General features: G+C 35.2%; 1 protein-coding gene across 10 annotated transcripts in view; it reads right to left on the bottom strand.

Moving 5' to 3' along the window:
* Positions 1–6908, bottom strand: part of ptprma (protein tyrosine phosphatase receptor type Ma) — a 270941-nt gene extending 264033 nt beyond the window's left edge. For 3 of the 10 annotated variants that reach the window (XM_058766073.1, XM_058766079.1, XM_058766078.1), the window contains exon 1: positions 6462–6907. In XM_058766073.1, coding sequence (XP_058622056.1) covers positions 6462–6543 — 82 coding nt within the window. In that variant the 5' untranslated portion in view covers positions 6544–6907. Of the gene's footprint in view, positions 1–6461 lie in introns of all 10 variants that reach the window. The other 7 variants (XM_058766075.1, XM_058766077.1, XM_058766081.1 and 4 more) reach the window with 4 other exon arrangements.
* Positions 6909–21502: the final 14594 nt, after the last annotated feature.

The raw sequence follows: 21502 nt of genomic DNA, 5'->3' as shown, positions 1-21502 counted from the left end.
CAGTTAAAAATAGCCGTTTCATTCTTGTATTCATCTTGTGGAAAACTAATTAAGGATGCAATGGGAGGAGGGCAATGTGAAGGCTGTGAGCTGAATACACAGTCTCCAGCCTGATTTTCCTTGTGCGCCACGACCGAGCGTTTCACTGAGACGTTATTCATGCAGCGGCACGGGACTCTAAACAAGATGTGCCATTATTAAAATGGAAAAGGCCTCCATTTTGGCTCTAACTGTTCTGGCATTTCCTGCGTTGCCGAAGCAGAGCGGGAGGCCGGCGCTCTGAAAGGGCAGGTTCAATGTCAGCACTCAATGATTGGATTATTAATGCAATTAAATCTGCACTCTTACACCGGACTGTGCCTGGACTCAAGAGCAGCAGTTATGTGGAGTGTAAAATTACTGTTGTTGTGCATGTCAAAATAACATGAGTGAAGAGGGGAAGGAAAATAAAACAGCCAGCTTGGTTTACCTTGAACTAGACTGAGTGGTTTTATGGAAACTGCATGAAATACGCTCTTAAAAATAAAGGGGTTTTCACAGCGATGCCATAGAATATCTATTTTTGTTTCTTTAAAGAACCTTTCAATGATCAGTTCTTAAAAGAACAATGATTTTCTTAGTAAGAACATGTTAATAATCTAAAGAAACACTATAAAGAACCTTTTGTCCAATGGAAACATCAATGCCAACAAAGATGCTTTATTTTTAAGAGTGTAAGCATTTACTTTCCAATTAAGACAATATAAACTCATGGCCAAAATAGATATTAAGGCATTGTTTTAAGCATATCTTCATTTCCAATTTCAAATATTCCAGTCATAAGTAGCATGGGTAGGACTATATTTGTAGCAATAGGCAAAAATACGTTGTATGGGTCAAAATTATCATTTTTTTTGCCAAAAATCATTAGGATATTAAGTAAAGATCATATTCCATGAAGATATTTTGTAAATTTCCTACCATTAATATATCAAAACTTCATTTTTGATTAGTGATATGCATTGCTAAGAACTTCATTTGGACAACTTTAAAGACGATTTTCTCAATATTTTGATTTTCTTTGCACCCTTAGATTCCAAATAGTTGTATCTCAGCCAAATAATAACAATATTAACAAAATTTACCCTTATGACTGGTTTTGGGTCACATATTATATATATATATATATATATATATATATATATATATATATATATATATTGAGAGAGAGAAAGAGAGATTTTTTCTCTAATTTTTGCTTTATTTTTGAATTGTGAATGTAAATAATATAAGAACATCTGATTAAGTTTCAAATTAATTTAATATTTTTTTTAAAGTTTAATTATTGAAAAAAAATTATTAATAAATGTAATACTGTACATTTTAATATAATATAGATTGATATAATGTAACTTTTGGCCCATGACTCTCAATCAAGTTTGAATTTTTCCCCTTCGTATTAAAAAGTCTTCTTTACGACATGCTATTAATCAATATCCTGTTTCACCCACAAATACCTCAATAAAATGGGTTACAAACAGTGCTTCATGTTGGCTATAAAGGTTCAAATGAATTCCTGCTGACACAGGAACAAAAGCAGGAAACAGAAGGACAAACCTTAACACAAAAACACTCAGCAAACATGCCAGGTTTACAATAAACACCAGAAAAAAAAAAACGTGAGAAACAATTAGTGTCATTAAAAAAAACAATTTGGCACGACACGGTCCTCGCGTGCAGCTCAAATATTTACGCCTCCTCTATTTAGCGTCGACGTAAATAAATCTCTGGGATTAGCACCGGGCATCGATGCTTGGCAACAATTAAAAATGTCACCAAATGTGGGAGACGAACACATGGCGGCTCCGTGGCGCACGGAGGAAACTTCTGCTCTCCTGCGTAGCTTTCATCTCTCGCCTCGGGCGCCCGTACGATTCTCAAGTGGGCCAACTTCCCATCAAAAAATCTGGGGCCGCGTCTACCCTTCAAGAAACAATGGCCTGATCATAATTAGGTCAGGAAAACACAGAAAAGTGCTGCAGTGAAGTTAAACTAGGCCCAGCAAATTGTTAATGAGTCAAACGAGGGCCATTAAAACTCTGCATACGCAGGTTGACAATAATGGAGATATTCGCCTGTGGTCAAACGAACGTTCACCTGTGAAAACACGAGTATCAAACGAACCTCGCCTTTGAAATTGGGACAGCGCTAGCCCATTGTGGATTAATTAGCTGCGTTTTTTGAGCTCTACACGTCACCTACAAAGGGGCTCAACTTCGCTGAACAGCAGCCGTCGTATTATTAGGGCTTAATCATCTAGCGCTTGTTTATTTATGGTCGTTTATGAAGTGCGATGGTAAGAAGCCGCTGGCGGACCACCTGTCCACCTTGCGCACCGCAGCAGGCCTGTGTTAGTGGAAGCGGCTGATTCATTAGCTTTTATGCTCGTTTGTAGCCCACCCGAGGACGAGGGAGCTTTCATTAGTACAGCGCTGTTTACTCAGCAACTTACACACTGCTAACGAACAATCCTACACACACACACACACACACACACACACACACACACAGGTGAACACCTACACCAGTGCATATATGCAGACTGTGACTAAAATGGTTGCAAATGCAATATAATGTAAAGATTTGCTTGTTTTTTCATGGAGACAGATTTGTAGAAATGTGTCGCTGCATCAGTGTCTCAGCAATGGACAAAAGCTGAAACAAATCCAGCATTAAGACATTTTTAATGTCTAAAATATGAGTCCGTAATCCATAATAACGCTTCATCCAGTGAAACAGTGTTCTGGTGTGAATCAGGAGAGAAATCTGCAGATCAAGCAGTGTTTACAACACAAAACCGTCCGAAGACCTCTTAATGCTGGATGTGTTTGAGCTTTGGTCTTCTCCAGATGTTAACTGATGGACTGGAGTGCTGTGGATTATTGTGATGTTTTTATCAGACTCTCATTCTGAAGGCACCCATTCACTGCAGAGCATCCATTGCTGAGACACTGATGCTGAGACACATTTCTACAAACCTGATGAAGAAACAAACTCATCTTGATCTCGGATGAACTGAGGATGAGGGTGATTTTCATTTTTGGGTGAACTACTCCTTTAGCTTGTTTTCTGTCATTTCAAAACAATATGAGATACAAATAAGCATCATTTACTTTCCACTTATGCTGTGTGTAAGCTGTAGGATAATGTTAGCTAAACTAGCTTTTATTGCTTTACCACACTCACATTCAGACCCTACAATCAGTTATTAATATCCTGTTTCACTCACAAAAGTCAATAAAATGGGTTGCAAACAGCATTTCATGTTGACTTTAAAGGTTTAAACGAATCCTTTCTGACGCAGGAACAAAAGCAGGAAACAGAAGGACAAACCTGAACACTAAAGCACTCAATTATAAAGATTTAAAAATCATTATTGCACAAAGTATGGTTTTATAAACAGACATTAAATTATAAAATAAATAAACATTTGCAAGATGCATGACATTGTTAACGTTGGAAATGCATCACAGTCTGTGAAAAGGGTTCATTGCATCTGTTTATGTTTTCATCAGTCATGATGTCTGATTCTTGAACAAATGACTCCGAATCAGTCAGTCAAGAAAAAACATGATTCAGTTTCAAGTGGAGTAATTCATCAATTTAAAATGATAGCATTTACCGCACCTCTATGTTGGATGTGAGCGTAGATGACTGTGTGTCTAAATCGAGCAATTCTGTAATCTGCCAAATGAAGCAAAAGGTCATTTGGCTCCTAAACGATTCATGACTCTCTAGTCATGTTTTAGTCTTGATGTGTGTGTGTGTGTGTGTGTGTGTGTTTTGCTGGAATGCGGTCGCAGTTAATCACACACCTCAACACAATCGTTTGCAGAGCTCAGCCACAACAAACACCGAGAGGCCGGACTGGAATTCTGCACAAGGACGCAGAAATGCTTTCGCAACTTCGGCTGTGTGGCTCACGCAACCTTCAAAACACAATCAGCTGCCCTCCTTCAATTAAACGCAGATCTAGTTTCAACCTCCCATGAGTCTTGGAAACACTCTGTGAATACGATTTGGACTGATTAAAGGAAACTGACTAACCCAGCTGTGCTCGGGAAGAGTGAGCTCAGAAAACACACAGGTGATGCCCATCACGATGAATGCAAGCTTGTCAACAACGAGAACAATGAATCAAACACAATGTGCTGCGGGACTGAATCCACGGAAGAGGCTGTTAACGGCTGCGTGGCTCAGGATATCCTCTGCGTCACCAGTCAAAATAATCTCCATAATGCTCATCCTGCTCTGGGGGCGACGGTCAATGAATCTGAACTGGAAACTGACAATGCTTTCTTTCTCCGAGAGGAGCTTGAGCAATGCAATTCATCTGATTTTAGCTGTTTTTCCTCGTAAAAATCGATGAGAATAGCTGCTCTGTACATGAAACATTTCAATATTTCAACTCATGCAAACAAGCAAAAATCACTCGTATGATTTTGTATGATTGCACGCCATTATTTGTGAAATATAGGGATCCCAAACATTTAGACCAATGAATTTCAGTTTGTTATCATGCATCTTCATTTGTATCAATTTGTAGCACTCGTGTAACCAATTATAAAATATTTTATATCCAATCATAACTCAAATAAATAAAATTTTTAATGTTTTTATATATATATATATATATATATATATATGAAAAAGTTAACTAAAATTAAAAAAATTAATATATACAAAACTATTTTAAACATTTTTAAAAATGCAAATGGAAAAGTTATGCATGTATAATCTTTTCTAATGTTTTTTTTTTTTTTAAATCAGAAATTATCTGATATTTCCACGTTTCATGAGCGTCGGATGCCTAATACTAGCAGAACTACTTATTGTGTGTCACACAAGCATCTAGGCGTCTCATATATTGTATTTTTATGGGATTTGTATGATAGTGGGAATCTGGAGTTAATCCCATATCATATGTGAGCACTGCTGCCCCCATCAGGACACAACATACAGAATAAAACACTACAAAACATCTGCAAAAACCATTCAGCTCACTGAGATCCACGACATAATAGGTTAAACAACTACATTATTATTATTTATACATGCATAAAACAGAGTTTAACTCAATCAGAAAGTCACAGTTTGTACTGCTTATGCTGCATCTTAAAAACGACATGTTTCAACACTAAAGTCATTCATAAAAACAAATTAAAGTGCATGTAATGCACAGCTGAGGTCTTTAACTGGAGCTGGTTGCTGCAAAACCATCTCAAACGCTTTCATGGTTTTCATTAAACACACAGATGGGTCTCGTTTACTAGAAACATGCACTTTAGGAAAGTAAGTTCAGAAAGAAAGAAGAAAAAAACAGCAACGCAGAGCAAAACACAACTTCATGGAAACAGACTCTTCTGCATCGAGTATCTGTCTGTGTTCGACCGCTTTGCATTAAATATAAGATTATAGAATAACTACAGATAAAAATAGCACAAAGGCATGCCTTTCTATCTCTGTTTGAGTCCGTTATCTCGTTAAACACGGCGACTGACGGACAGAACACAGAAACTAACGGCTCACTTCTGATATGAAAACTAAACATTCACCCAAAAGCGTTATGGTATGATGGTAATACATATCCATATTTCATATCCAACGTATTTATAAGTCAAAAGAAGAATCCCAGCTTTAAAAACGGATTGCTAACGTTCCCATTAAGTTACATTATTTCTGAATGTTCTCCGACGCTTTTTGGCATTTCGAACGTTCTGAAACAAATAGTAACATTTAAAAAACGTTACATTAACGTTTTAGAGAAAGAAAAAAAACGTATGTGTTTGTGCTACTGTTTGGAAACATTATTAAAGTCCAGATCACTCTGAACTATTAACGTTACTGAAAGAACGTTTATTCATAACTTTAAGAGAACCTTTCCAGAACGTTAGCCAATGTTCTGAGAACGTTCCCCGTTAGCTGGGATATTATATAGTGTGTATATATATATATATATATAGGCTACACAAAAACAAACCATATACATGATATAACCGTCCACTAAAATACTGTGGCAGTTGTTGATGGCGAAGAAAATTAGGAAAAACCAAAACGCAACACAAAGGAGGATTTTCTAACAAATATTCGTCGGTTATTTATTAAAAGACACACGGGATGGTTGTTTTAAACGAAATGTACAGAGAAAACGATCTGATTTTCCTCCGAACGCGGCGAGGATGTGAGGGTTTGGGCGCCAGCGGCTCTGAGGGAAAGTTTGGGCTGTGGCGAGAGACACACAGACTCGATCTGACATCAAACGCGGCGCAGAGGATCATTCGCGCTAATAAAGTAACTTTATAAAGTTGATTCGCTCCGTTACGCGACTGAGGAGAATCTCCGGAGAACTTCGGCGAATATTTTCCGCGTGACAACGGAGGGAGTTTCAGCGGAATGTCTTTGGGAACAACCGATGGTCTTACCTTGGGAGTCTTGAGCCGCTCCGGCTGAGATCACGAAAATAACGGAGGAAAAGAGAAAAGCCGTTAAAAGTCTCCGATCCATGGCGGGAGTCTCGCGAACGCCAGCCCGCGCTCCTCTCGCGCTCCGCGCCAAACCGAAATTATTCCCGTTTGTCCGAGCAGCCGTTTACGTTACACCCCCGTCAGCGTCTCTGGACTAGTTGAACTCAACTGTGTCTGTCCGTTCGTTACCGACTTTAGGACCGCCGCCGAGGCGCGTGACGTCACCGCGACGCAAGCAGAGGGGCGTTTTGTGCTGTCGGTCTCCGGTGGAGTTTAACCGTGCGCTCCGGTTCTCCGCGTGGAGAGACTTTAACGGGGGATTTTCCTAAAACGCTGTGTTCGAGGAGCGAGCGGATCGAGCCGAGCCGAACCGAACCGAACTGAGCCGAAGTTTAGTTCGTTGGGAACTGTGTGGATGCGATGCGTAAATACGCAGAGCGTGCGCGTAACGCAACAAATGACTCGGAACGCGAGCAGAACTGCTGTGAATCTGCGCTCATCAGATTTGAGACACAATCTGTGTGTGTGTGTGTGTGTGTGTGTGTGTGTGTGTGTGTCAGTATGAAACGCAGGAAAACTTTACAGGTTTCGGGTCCGCAAGGGAGCGCCAGAGGGACCGTCCAAAATTATTTCCAGAACAAGTGTAAAAATTTAAAAATAAATATAAAAGAAATAAATATTGATGCAAATAAATCAGATTCAATAATATATAGAATTAATACATTAGATTCCAAATATTATTTAGACATATCAATAATATAATTGTTTTACTATACACTCTTGAAAATAAAGGTTCTTTAATGATACAACTTAGAATATTTCAAAATAATATTTTAAACATATTTTTTACTATAGAAAAATGAGCCATATAAATAAATGTTGCTATAAATGATTCAGATTGAATTAATAATATAACAGTACAGTTCCACGTGGAGTTAAAAAAAATTTAATGATGTACTTTAAAATATTTCCAAATAACATTTTATATTTATCATATTCATTGTTCACTAGGGTGAAGTCAGCTAAAATGGGCCACATTTGGTAAATGACTTATAATACCATCAAATAAGCTATGCATGAGATCTAATGCTATTTTTATAAATTAGCATGGGTCACTTAAATATATATATTTTTTAAACGTGAAAAAGTATAATTGTTTTAAAATTATGAGCGTTAGAGTATCAGCAGGTACCTTCTTGAGCCACAGGGCAACATTCAGGTAAAATGGGCCAGTATAAAAAGAGAACAACACAGGTCATTTTGGCTGAAATCAGTTTATTTTTAACAGTAAATTGACACTATTGTCTTTAGTGTGCCATAGCAACAACACCATAACTGTATTTCATTAAATAGAAAGTTGAATGAATGTTTCATTAAACAATGCAATTACAAATGAACTGATCATGTGGTATAGGTGTGTGTGTCTGTGCATTGGTGTCTTTTGTGTGCATGTATGACAAAAATAAAAAAACACTTAAACATTTCCTGAAGAACCTTTAACATCTGTCCATTGGACAGCGTTCTTTATAATGGAAAATGGTTCTTCAGATTATTAAAATGTTTTTCACACTACTTAAAAAATGGTTCTTTTAAGAACTGATCATGAAGAGGCTCTTTGGGAACGGATCTTATAGCATCGCTGCGAAAAACACCCTCTGGAACCTTTATTCTATATTAATTTGGGTATTTTGGGGTCTTTATACAAGACACTATATATATTAGATAGCTTTTAAGTTTTAGGATGGGTTGCTTTGCATGAGGATGATCATATTTGTGTTCATCTAAAACAATGAAAAGCCCTGCTTTAAAACATGAAGTTGTAGGCGAATTGTTCTTTGTTTAATTTAGCATGAAATGAGAAAATTAATATGTCCATTCCTTTTTTGTTTATTGCTTTTAAATGTTTTTAATCACTATGATATTATGATTCTATATTCTGTTTAATCTCTTTATGGAGACTTTATTGGGAAATTGGGGTTAGCTGTCATATTTACAGCTACTATTTATCTAAATGCATTTTTTATCCTTTTTTTTATTTATTTTAAATTCAGACATAAACTCTGAAATTTTAATTAGAAAATAATGTAATAGTGTCACAGTATGAGCCTGCTGCAAGAAGAATGATTCTGAAGAGTGAAATATCTAAAGTAAAAGGCATCATCTACATCTATTTGATGTGTTATCAAACCATTGTTCAGCCTGATAAAGGATATAATTCATTAAAGGTGTAAAATTAGAACATATAAAACCTGTGACAACTTGCCCCGCCCTGGTGTTTAAAGAGAAGAGCTCTTGACTCCGTCTGAATGTAAATGTATGTCAGTGTGCTTTCGTTGTGTTACTGATATTACACAAACATGATACTTTTGTTTATAGGACAGATTCCCCAAAGGTTTGACAATTTATGCAACTGCACATTGGACTGGATGTGATATGGCCCTTGGGACAACTAGCCCCGGTGTGCTGTTTGTAGTCTCAGCTGCTGTGTTTGTTGCGTGATGAATCAATAAGGATTAAAGAGGGCAGGATTCCCAAACTCTTCTCATGTAACACATCTGCTCTGTTCTGCTTCCAAACATTCGTCCCGGAAATTAACAGACCCTCAGTATCCGGTCTGGACCCTCTGACCCCTGACCTCTGACCCATACAGCTCAGTGCTGTTTTTTCTTCTCACACAAATGATGGAGTCATCTCTCTTATTCTATTCCTATTTTTAGATGAATGATGAGCAATTAAATCTTATTTTGACATGATTATTCGTATGCAGCTCTGTACGTAAAAATTTATTTTACTTATGTAGGAATTTCTTTCAAAAATAATTTTGTATTATTTATTATTATAATTTTGACTTTCATTTTTTATGACACGGCGTAAAAAACAACAATAGAGAAACAGAAACTTAAACAAAAAAAACAGACAAAAGGATGGTAATATAATGTGTATTTATAATGTGTAATATTTATTAACGCATAAATGTAAAAGGTTAAAATGTACAAATGTGTGTGTATGTGTACATATATATATATATATATATATATATATATATAATTAGTTAATGTAAAATAATTTTTTTTACAAAAATGTATATAATTAATTATTATAAAATAGTTTTGTTACGTGAAATAAAATATGTTAACTAAAACAAAATAAAATATAAAAAAATAACTTACTTTATTTCAGCTAGGAAACATTTCTCATTTTCTATTTAATAATAAATTCATAAAAATGACAAAAACACAACACAATTACTAAAACTTTAACAAAAAAAAAACTAAAAAAAATTATTGTATCTCAATGATACTAAATTAACTCTCAATGCAGATAGAGATTTTATAAAATGATGTACTTTACCATTATTCTAACATATGAAAAATGTTTATAATATAGAAGGTGGATGTGTCCGATCTCTTGTGTGTTTATGTATCTGTATAGGAAGCATTTCTTTCATAACCTGCTGAGTTGCATGCTTGTCTTCTGCTGACCGCAACACTCTCATTCGTGAAGCTTAAGCACTTTTTAAAAACCGCTCTGGATAAGCATGAGCTCTAAACGCGTGAATATGCATGTGTGGATTACACATACTGACCATTTGCTTCGTTCGAGATTCACAGACGGAGACTGGTCAGAGGCAGGTCAGGTCAGCGGCTGCTTCAGTGTCAAATCTTGACTGATTTTGATCAAGTAAGCGTCAGAATAACTGCAGTCATGTCTCCAGATGAACACTTACTGGACTGAAGCAGCTCAGCTTTACTTGATTCTCCATCAATCATTTTCTAGAAACATCAGAGCGACTCAAATCTTTTGAGGAGCTTTACTTTCACTGTTCCTCAGCGGAGGAATGATCTTCATCTCACATCTTCTGAGGAGCGTTTATTTCTTCATCTCTCCATCAGCACTGCATTGCATTATATGTTTGGATCATTTACATCTTATTGGAGATATAGAGTGACCACTGATATTTAGATCATTTTACGTCAGTATCTGCTGCACTGTTAGAAAGATCTCATTTAGTTTATATTACAAGCATCAAAATGTCATCATATAAATATCAGCATCTGCTGCAAATACATATTTTTACTCAGTTTGGGTCTCTGAATTAATATTGAGCTATTTTTCCTCCATATTCACACTATATATATCTTTCTTTCTTTTCTCTTTCTTTCTTTATTAATTTTTTTTGTACTACAACTTAAAGTAAACAAATATTTTAAATGTTGTCCGGGCAACAAACTGAAATAAAATAAAATAAAAAATCCAAACTTAGTTTATTTTGTTTTGTTACCAAGGCAACATATATCTCACTTACAGTAACAGGGCCGTTACTTTTCACGCTTTATATGTTACCCTTGGGAGATATTATCAGGAGACATGGTGTTAGCTTTCACTGTTATGCTGATGATACTCAGCTCTATATTTCTTCGCGGCCCGGTGAAACACACCAAATTGAGAAAGTAACGGAATGCATAGTCGATATAAAAAACTGGACGATGAGTAATTTTTTACTGCTAAATTCTGAAAAATCAGAGGTGTTAATTATCGGACCTAAAAACCCCACATGTAATAACCTAGAACATTATCTAACACTTGACGGCTGCTCTGTCAATTCTTCTTCATCAGTCAGGAACCTAGGTGTGCTGTTCGATAGCAATCTGTCATTTGAAAGCCATGTTTCTAGCATCTGTAAAACTGCATTTTTTCATCTCAAAAGCATATCTAAATTGCGACCAATGCTCTCAACGTCAAATGCAGAAATGTTAATTCATGCGTTTATGACCTCAAGGTTAGACTATTGTAATGCTTTATTGGGTGGTTGTTCTGCACGCTTGATCAACAAACTACAGTTAGTCCAAAATGCAGCAGCTAGAGTCCTTACTAGAACCAGGAAATATGACCATATTAGCCCGGTTCTGTCAACACTGCACTGGCTCCCTATCAAACATCGGATAGATTTTAAAATCTTGTTAATTACTTATAAAGCCCTGAATGGTTTAGCTCCTCAGTACTTGAGCGAGCTCTTATCGCATTATAGTCCTCCACGTCCGCTGCGTTCTCAAAACTCTGGCCGTTTGATAATACCTAGAATATCAAAATCGACTGCGGGCGGCAGATCCTATTCCTATTTAGCGCCCAAACTCTGGAACAGTCTACCTAACACTGTTCGGGAGGCAGACACACTCTGTCAGTTTAAATCTAGATTAAAGACCCATCTCTTTAGCCTGGCTTACACAACACATTAATACGCTTCTATTATTCAAATCCGTTAAAGGATTGTTAGGCTGCATTAATTAGATCAACCGGAACCGGAACACTCCCCATAACACACGATGTACTCGTTACATCAGAAGAAGAATGGCATCTACGCTAATATTTGTCTGTTTCTTTCCTATTCTGTTTCTCAGTCCGTATCTGATCAGATGTCTACAGCCCTGATCGTCAGTGGAGACCAGGACACCCAGATGACCCCCAGAGATATATCCCCAGTGAAGACCTCGATTAAAATACAATAAAACTAAAAATATAACAAAATAACTAGAAATATAATAAAATACCTAACTACATAATACTATTATTGTTAGAACTTGCAACAAAATTAAAATAGAAATATAAACTTTTGAACTGCGGGTGTCGTCTGGTCAGAGGAGAACTGACCCCGACTGAGCCTGGTTTCTCCAAGGTTTTTTTCTCCATTCTGTCTCAGAGGAGTTTTGGTTCCTTGCCGCTGTCGCCTCTGGCTTGCTCAGTTGGGGACACTTAATTTCTAGCGATTATCGCCGATTTGATTGCACAGATACTATTTAAACTAAACTGAGCTAGACAATGACATCTCTGAATTCAATAATGAAATGCCTTTAACTGAAAATTGAGTGTTTAATCTTATCATTATACATTACTGACACTCTATCCTCCAATTTGATACTGTTAAGTGCTTTGACACAATCTGTATTGTTAAAAGCGCTATATAAATAAAGGTGACTTGACTTGACACTTCATTTATAAAATAAACATTAAATATCTTTTTGGCCATATAAATATCAGCACCAAATTGCATATTTTTGCTCATTTTGAGACTCTCAATAAAACTGAGCTGTTTTTTTCTCCATATTCTATAAATTCAGCAAATAAATAAATAAATGTGAGACTCAACTACATATTTTGTCTTGTCTAAATGTTTAATAAACTGTTCCATTTACAAAAAAAAAAAAAAAAGAGATTTTTCTGTCACTGTAATGTGTTTGATGAGGGTGAAGCAGGACCGATGTGCTCAGAATGGAGATCTGGAGACTAAAAGCACATAAATGCCTCTATATTTAGTGTCCTGAAGGGGAAGCGAGAGGACCAGGGTCTGTAAACATTAGAGTTTCATTCAGAAGAAACGCATCCGCCTCAGTCGCTCATATTCAGAGCGAGACCTTGAGCTGCAGCAAACAAACACGGCTTTGAAAAGCTACCAGCTGTGTGCGGGTCTCCGGCCTCGGTTTGGAAAGTTTTCTGTTAAACTAGGTTATTAAATTTAAAGCTGGCACGGTAATTGAGTTTTGGATGTGGAGACCTCAGCGGCAGAAACTCAAGCTCGGTCTGTTCCTCAAAACATCTGCCCTTCTTTGTGTGCGTTTCTGAGGAAGGACATGTTCTGAGCAAATACTGATGTTTGTGAAGCAGATCTTGTAGATTATATCAGCTCACTGAAGTGCTAAAGCAAGAGGAGCAGTCAGATATATATATATATATATAAATATAACGTCTGTCGTTTACCTCACAGCGTTTCCTTAAGAAGATCACGACACAAACACACTTAAACAAACTGTTTGTCTGACAATGACGTTTCTGTTTCACTTCACAGCAGATGCATTGACTTCTGGGAAATATACGGAAATGTAAGACAAACTGATAGACATCAAAATGTCTGTGATTTCAACATACCTTTATCATATATATATATATATATATATATACTAAAAAAAAAACTGGTGTAGAAACAATTTTCACTCAAATTTCATTCAAACTTCAAACTAAAGGTGAAATTGTTAAGAACAAATACTGAAACAGTATTTTCTTCTAAAACATACTCCAATTATCTGCTTTTTATTTACAGCTTCAACGAAAAACATTTTCCACTATATATATGTGTGTGTAAGTGTGTGTGTGTGTGTGTGTGTGTGTGTGTGTGTGTGTGTGTGTGGTATACCCAAATATTTGGGTATAAAGTTTTATTAATTTTTTTGTTTTTGTCATTTTTATTAGTTTTCTTTTTTTTAATATGCATATATAGTTTTTATTCATATTTCAATTGGTTTTAGTTTTAGTTATTTTAGTTAAACTAAACAAAAATGCAAAAAAGATTTTATATTATATTATATTATACATTTTATATTCTATTTCATTTCAGATAATGTTTATTTTGTTTCAAGTAAAAATATGAAAGTACTTGCTTATTTTCACAATTCATTACAAAGAAACAGTAGGTAACACACTGAATTAAATGTGAAATTTAGAAGTAGAAATACTGAAATAGTATTTTCTAGTAAAATGTACTATAATGTGTGTGTATGTATATATATTTTAATATGAAGGATTACGCATGTATTTTGTTGTGTTTTAGGGTTAAATAAAATGTTATGATATATATATATATATATATATATATATATATATATATATATACATAATCATCCATCACAATGAGAAAAACCAAAGAATATATTTCTGATGTGCAGCAAAAGATAATTGAGCTTCACAAATTAGTGAAGCGGCTTTAAGAAAAGAGCTAAAGCAGTGAAAAGTTCCCTTTTCCACCACCAGGGCAATAATTAAGAATTTCCAATCAACATAAAATGTTATGAATCTGCCTGGAAGAGGACGTGTGTCTATATCGTCCTAATGCACGCTGAGGAGGAGAGTTTGAGCGGCTAAAGATTCTCCAAGCTTCTGCTGGCCGTTCCAGTCCTCTGACCTGAACCCTGTAGAACATGAGTGACCTGAAGAGAAGCTGCTGTGAATCTAAAGGGTCTGGAGTGATTCTGGATGAAGGAATGGTCTCTGATCTCTTGTCAGGTGTCTCTAACCTCATCAGGCATTATAGCAGAAAATTCCTATACTATTTTGGCAAATGGAGGTTTCAAAAAGTATTGAATAAAAGGGTGCCGTTAATTGTGGCCAATGTGTATTAGAGAAAAACATTTATTTCATAATGATATTTCCCCCCATTTTAAATTCTTGTTCTCCAAAGAATGGTTAGATTTTTGTGAATGTTTTAAATAAAAGATCAAAAGGATTAACAATACAGATTAATTTTCACAGCCTTCTTTGATCATATTTACCAAGGGTGCCAATATTTTTGGCCATTACTGTATATATACTGTATATATAAAGAACAAAGAAATGGACAAAGCTTCACATGCTTCATGTTTTTCTGTGTGTCAGTTTGCCAGATGTGTTGGATTTTAATAGGCTCTTTGAAATGTATTTTACAGCACTTTGTAGAAATACAGCAGGAACCCTGCAGCTGATTATTATATTATTTCTGTATGTATGAAGCAGAAGTTGTTCAAGGCTGTTGTGCAGATGAGAAAACGTCTCTCACATCTATTCATGGACTAAATGAACGGCCATATCAAGCCTGATTGAGAGTATAGAGAGATGAAGGACAGCAGTTCATTGCAGTAATCTGCTTTGTGCTTCCAAAAAGCATTTTCCTTTTAAAACGACAGCTTTCCTTTTCCAGACATACGGTGTAGGATTGAGTTCTGAAGTGCAGATGTTTTGATCAGGTTCAATGAACAGCTCCTCTTTTTTCCCCTCATCATTGAAGTTCAACATGTTCCTACTTCACCAGGATTTCATTCATGTCAGTCAGGAGCACAGAGGACAATCAGAGAAAGGGCTCATGGGAAATCAATGTCTGCCGTTTATAAAGCGTTCCCCGTGTTATGAATTCACTCACAGAGAAGAAGCGGCTCGTGATCACATTCTTCATCTCAACTGACAAATGCCACGGGAGTAAAAATGCACAAAAACATCACATAATGTTCCAATACTGCAAATACTCACAACGTTCTGTGGTTTAATAAATACTTTTCTTAATTATTTTATTATATATTTTAATTTCTAATGACCCCAAAATGCACATATTGATTATGTATCACGATATACAACTGAAATAAAGTCTGAATATAATACAATAAAACACCTTCTTCATCAGGGCATTTTAGTATTATTGATATACTGTACTTTTATAGTTTTTGTTCATATTTTGAATTAAATGTTATTTTTATATTTACTCCTTTCACTTTAATTTTGGTTAAATTGTAGTAATTTTGTTGTTCTGTCATTTTTATTTGTTTTAGTGTATATATATATATATATATATATATGTGTGTGTGTGTGTAGATAGATAGTATAGTATATAGTATAGTTTATTTATTTATTAGCTTTATTTTTGGTTTTGGTTATGTTAGTGAAAGTTGGTGCTGAAATAAAACTAAGTAGTACGTTTTTATATTATATTATTTCAGATGATTTTTTAATGGTTATAGTTATTAATAATAATAATAATAACTCTGCATCAGAGTTGTGAAGTAAAATGCCTTTTAAATTTCAGTAAAGTTCCTGAGCTTGAATTGAGGTAAAACAGGAGGCAGATGTGAACTGGAACTGAAATATAAGAAACTGAAATAAACTGAAGAAAAAAAAAGAATATTCATAGACGGATTCAATTTGAGATCAAGCCAATAAGAGCCGATTCAATTTGGCATTAAACCGAGATGGAGACATTCCTCTGTCTTTCTGGATGTTGCACAACACTGTTGAGTCAGTCATTTGTTTTTCATACTTTGCCATATTAACTGCACACGGGGGTATCATTGGTTTTGTCATATGATTATAATAACTGCAGCATGATTGAGTTTCCCACAGAGACCCGTGTTCACCACTAGAGGGCAGATCCTCCCTGGAGTCCAGCACCTTCACTCTTACTTCTTCTGAGCTCATCTGAAAGATATGTTTTCAGAGCGTATGCAGGGAAAACAGAACACACAATGTAGAGATATTAAGGTTATTGTCCAATCAAAGCTCTTCAGTGTCTCCTGCTCCAACTCACTCGTTCAATACACTCTTAAAAATAAAGGCTTGTTATCAGCATTGATACTTCTATGAACACACTCTCAGTTCTGCACAAATACATGTCAGAAGTACTGGGCTTCAAATCAGTTCAGCAGTTCTGAGTTTGAGGCTGTGTGCTACTGTATTTACAGTACGAGTCCTCTCATCTGAAGTACTGTAACTGTAATGTGTGAGTAGATGATCCTCATGATCAGTCCATGCAGAAGAACACGGTCAACTATACTGCTTTATATTTCATCAGCAACAAATGACCTTTGACCTCGTCCCCTTCATTTGTCTTTTCTCCTCCTCTTCCTCTTTATTACCAGGATTCATTTCCCAAAACACATAATCGGCTCTTGTTCATATCATCCTGAGATTCTGACTGCTGTCATCAGTGTTAATGTTCACACAGGGATAAATGTTGCTGTTTGTGTTCATTTTGTGATTCTTGAGGTAGTTATATTGTGTGTTTGTGTTTTCTGAATGAGAACATGGTTAAATCTGTGCAGAATGATGCTGTTCTTGTGTAGTTTCGCAGAAAACACTGAGTAAATTGAAGCATGTGTGAAAACAGGTGAAATGTGTTCAAAGTTTTGAGAAACGTGTCTTTGTTTAGAGAACTGTATGAATGGTTTGGAAACTTGTGCCGAATGAATCAGTTTCAGTGTGTTAGCAATCCAGAAAAACTGTAATGTTTATTGCCGAATTTTACTGTATCTGCTCAACTCTATTTATGCTGAAGTTTGCACAAGTTGGTGTGTAGTTTTGAGATTGTGTTTATAGTTGTGAGAAAATGGTGAATTGTTTCATGAACTGTGTGTCAGCAATCCACAAAAACTGTAATTCCTGTCAGATTTGTGTGTGTAACATAGAGAATTGTGTGTTGTGTTTTATGAAACTGAAAACTGAGTCAAAGGCTGATAATTAGTGCATGTTTAGTGTGTTTCTGCTGTTTGAGTGACAGCTTTCAGAAACTGTGTGACAAGGAAAGATTTTATGTGTAACAGTTGAAAAAAAAAAAAAAAACAGGATGTTTTGAACGTTCAGAAAGAATATTTTCATAACTTAATTGGGAACATTAGCAAATTTATTTGTTTACTTTTTTTGCAGAGCTGGTAAAACGCTTCTGGAGACGCAGAGGAACAAAAGGCGAGCAGCTCCAAGTCTACCGCGTCCAAAATCCAGAACGAGCCTGACAAAGACAAACTAGTTTAATCAGCTTCCAAGAAGAACGAGACGAAGAGTCGAGCCAAAAGCATCTCCGTCCTGCACGCAAACAAACTGAAGAGTGTGAAACCTGCTGCGTGCTTTCACAGCGAGCACAGGCCGCTCTGAAGGTGAGTGTTATCTAAACACACACACACACACCTCATTAGTCACACTGTCATCGTCCGGTGCAATTAATGCAACAGTTGCATGTGATGGACTGCAGTGTGGAGCAGGGTTGGAATGTGTCCGGGCCTGAAGCACTCATTCACACGGGATCTGAGCTGCACGAGTTCCTGCAGGAACGCTTGAGAACAGAGATCTTATCACTCAGTGTTCTGCTTTCATCACTCCGTTGTGTTTCATTACATAGCATTACATCTGTCTCAGATGTTTCAACACACACACACACGCACGTACATGTATACAGTGAATGAAAGTCATTCCAAGTCAATGTAAAATTCTTCAGGAGAATTAAAAACAGACACAAAGGGGTCACTAGATGTCATTCAGGAAGAATAAAGAGCTGTAAAATGAATGCGGAGCAGCTCAGATCTGATCATCAGGATCTTTTGAGGAGCTTTACTTTCACTGTTCCTCGGCGGAGGAATGATCTTCATCTCACATCTTCTGAGGAGCGTTTATTCCTTCATCTCTCCATCAGCATCGCATTATATGTTTGGATCATTTAAATATCATCTTACTAAGACTTATTATTGGAGATATAGAGCTACCGCTGATATTTAGATCATTTTATGTCAGTGTCTGCTGCGCTGTTAGAAAGATCTCAATGATTTACATCACAAGCAGCAGGATTTCAGCATCGAAATATCAACATCTGAAGCCAATTGTATAGTTTTTTCTTCTATATTCTCACTCTATTAAAGTATATGAGCCATAAACGCCTGATGCATCAAATTTGATACTAGATAAAAATGTGTGGTTCAATTAAAAAATATATATTTATGTTTTTTTTTAAGGCTTTACAGGTTTAATGATTAATGCCATACAACAGACAGCAAAAAAAAAAAAAGAGAGAGACTGATATCATCTTACACATGCAATGTTATTTTTTTTTCTTTGTTGTTTCTACTGAATGATGATTTTTCTTGTTTTTCCAGTAATAATCACACGCTGCACTGCTGGGCTTTCAGAGACAGGAGGCGCTACAGCGACAGCTCTACACTGAGTCTATATACCGCATGCTTCAGCACATTTTCTACAGCAGGCCCTATACTTTGGACAAGCTTCTGTTTTATGCAAGATCAAAAAAATTTATAAAATAACATAAATAAATAAATAAATAATTGCAGCATGTTTTGCAAGAAAATACTAAGTTTTTCTTCAAAATTTCACATTTCGTGCATTTCTTGTGATGTTTTTGTAATTGTGAAATTTAAGTTTTTTTTTGCCTTCTTTCAGTTTAGACGTTTTTAAACCTTTGAAAGTGTATTTATATTCTTTAGCTTTTGAAACATTAGAAATAGGCATGAGATTGGTCTGTTTTTCTATCATCTCTGCATGAAGCGTGTATTATTCTGTGATTGTAGAGTTATTTTGACTGAATTTGTAGCTGGGTTCAGCTGGTGCCGTGTTTAATGTGCTCTATGAATAAAGGTTGAGTTGGGTTGTTAAAAACACAAATGCAAGCGGTCGGTCTCCAGATAAACAAACCAGCAGCGGTCAATGCTGAGGTCAGTAATGGAGGAGTTTGTTCTGTGCTGATTGTTAGAGATCAGCGTGTCAAAGCCAGACGAATCGAGTGCTTGTTTAACAGCCGATGTCCTTTTATTTCCACACGCTCCTGTGAGCCTCGAACTCGTCTCGATACTCACACAGCCAACAGAAGATTCCTTCAGGACTGACCTTCACCGGCTCCGAGACCCTCTCAACACGCTCTGGATTAAACACTCGACTCTATACACAACACACACTCACACCAACACACTCACAATGCACATAAACCAGACTGAAATCAACAGCTTATTGTTAATCACTTTTATGGAGTCTTCAATAAAACCATTGTTTATTACTTGCCAGCATTTATTGTGTTGTGAACAGAGTTCGTACTGAACTGAGGCTGTGTTCACAATATCATCTACGCTTTGAAACAATTTGCACTCAGAAATTAATAGTTCATTTCACAAATCACTTTGAAAAATCAGTTGCTGCCTTGATTTCTTAAGTTGAATCAAATTGGTTCTACAACCATTTTAAAAATAATGTTGTATAATAAACTATTTAAAAAAACAAAAACAAGTTCTTATTGCTTATTGATCATATGCTTTTTTTGTAATTTGCAATTACATAGAAACAGCAAGTAACACAATGAATTAAACATGAAATTTTGACTGAAATTCTATTTTCTTGTGAAACATGTTTTTTTTACAGTGTAATAATGTTATGTCTATTTTAAATAATATAGTGAATTAAATAAAATAATTTCTCTTTTTTTTTTGTTTTAGAGTAAATTCAAACACTGAAAAAAAAAAATGTTGGTTTACATTTCACTCAGAAATCGCTAGTAAACTTCACGAACACATTAAATTAAACATGACATTTTTAAGTGAAGACCGAAATAGTTACAACTATTTTATTTACAACTTTGAAAAAATAATTTTTACAGCATATTTGAAACACTAGATTATCAAAACAACCATTTACAATACAATAAATCATCTCAAAATGTCTCAATTTATGCTCGTATTCGCCAAAATAAAAGTCATTTAACATTTTATTGTTTTTTATTGCTCTCGCTCATTTTAAGACTGAATTGAAATGTTTTATACGACAATGATTGCAGCACAATGTATTTGAATTGAATACAAATATCCATGCATTTGGATTACACAGTTTGAACATAAACTAATAAACTTAATGTGGTATTTGTCAGTCATACGTCAATAGTGTGAATAATCTCAACAATAACCAGCTTTATATATTTATCATCAATAAATCCAGTTTGTTTCAATCTCATACATTTTAACTGACTTAATATTTCTTGATCCACAGCTAGCCATATTTTAACCAGGAATAGTTTTTTAAATGAACAGATTTAGGCTGATTTTAAGCTATTTGAATAAATGCATTTTGGAAATATATTTAAATGAAAGCAAACAGATGCAAATAATAAAGCGTCATGATTTATCTGTTGCATTGATGTATGACTGACAAATATGCATGACATTATGTTTATGTTATAATAATAGTCATCCAAATAAATGGAAATTTACAGGCAATTCAAATACATAAATCCTACATCTAGGCCTAAATATTTTTTGCAGGGCATTGTAGCAAAATATATATATATATATATATATATATATATGAAGAGTTTATTTGCAAAAACAGATATCTCCGTTTTTTTTTTTTTTTAATTTTCAAAAATCATATTTTTTATTATGTTATCATGTTTTTATTGTGTTTTATTGTGTTAGCTGTGTTTTTTAATTTTTTAACCTAATCAAAATAACCCAGTTTGATTGAGATTAATTGGAATTCACAATGAAAAAACATGATTCTGTTTTTTAACTCTCCATATATATATATATATATTGTTTTATATATTTAATGTAGCTTTTTATGTTTTTATTTAAATTTTTTTTTTTTGCAATTTATTCCTTTATTTTTTATTTACTATATATAAATTAAAAGGTTATTTAAATAAAAACATAAAAAGCTACATTAAATAT

This window comes from Onychostoma macrolepis, chromosome 24, assembly GCF_012432095.1.
Source record: "Onychostoma macrolepis isolate SWU-2019 chromosome 24, ASM1243209v1, whole genome shotgun sequence".
Lineage (NCBI taxonomy): Eukaryota > Metazoa > Chordata > Actinopteri > Cypriniformes > Cyprinidae > Onychostoma > Onychostoma macrolepis.
Note: the sequence above shows the minus strand (reverse complement) of the source record. Positions and strands in the feature narration are given on the sequence as shown.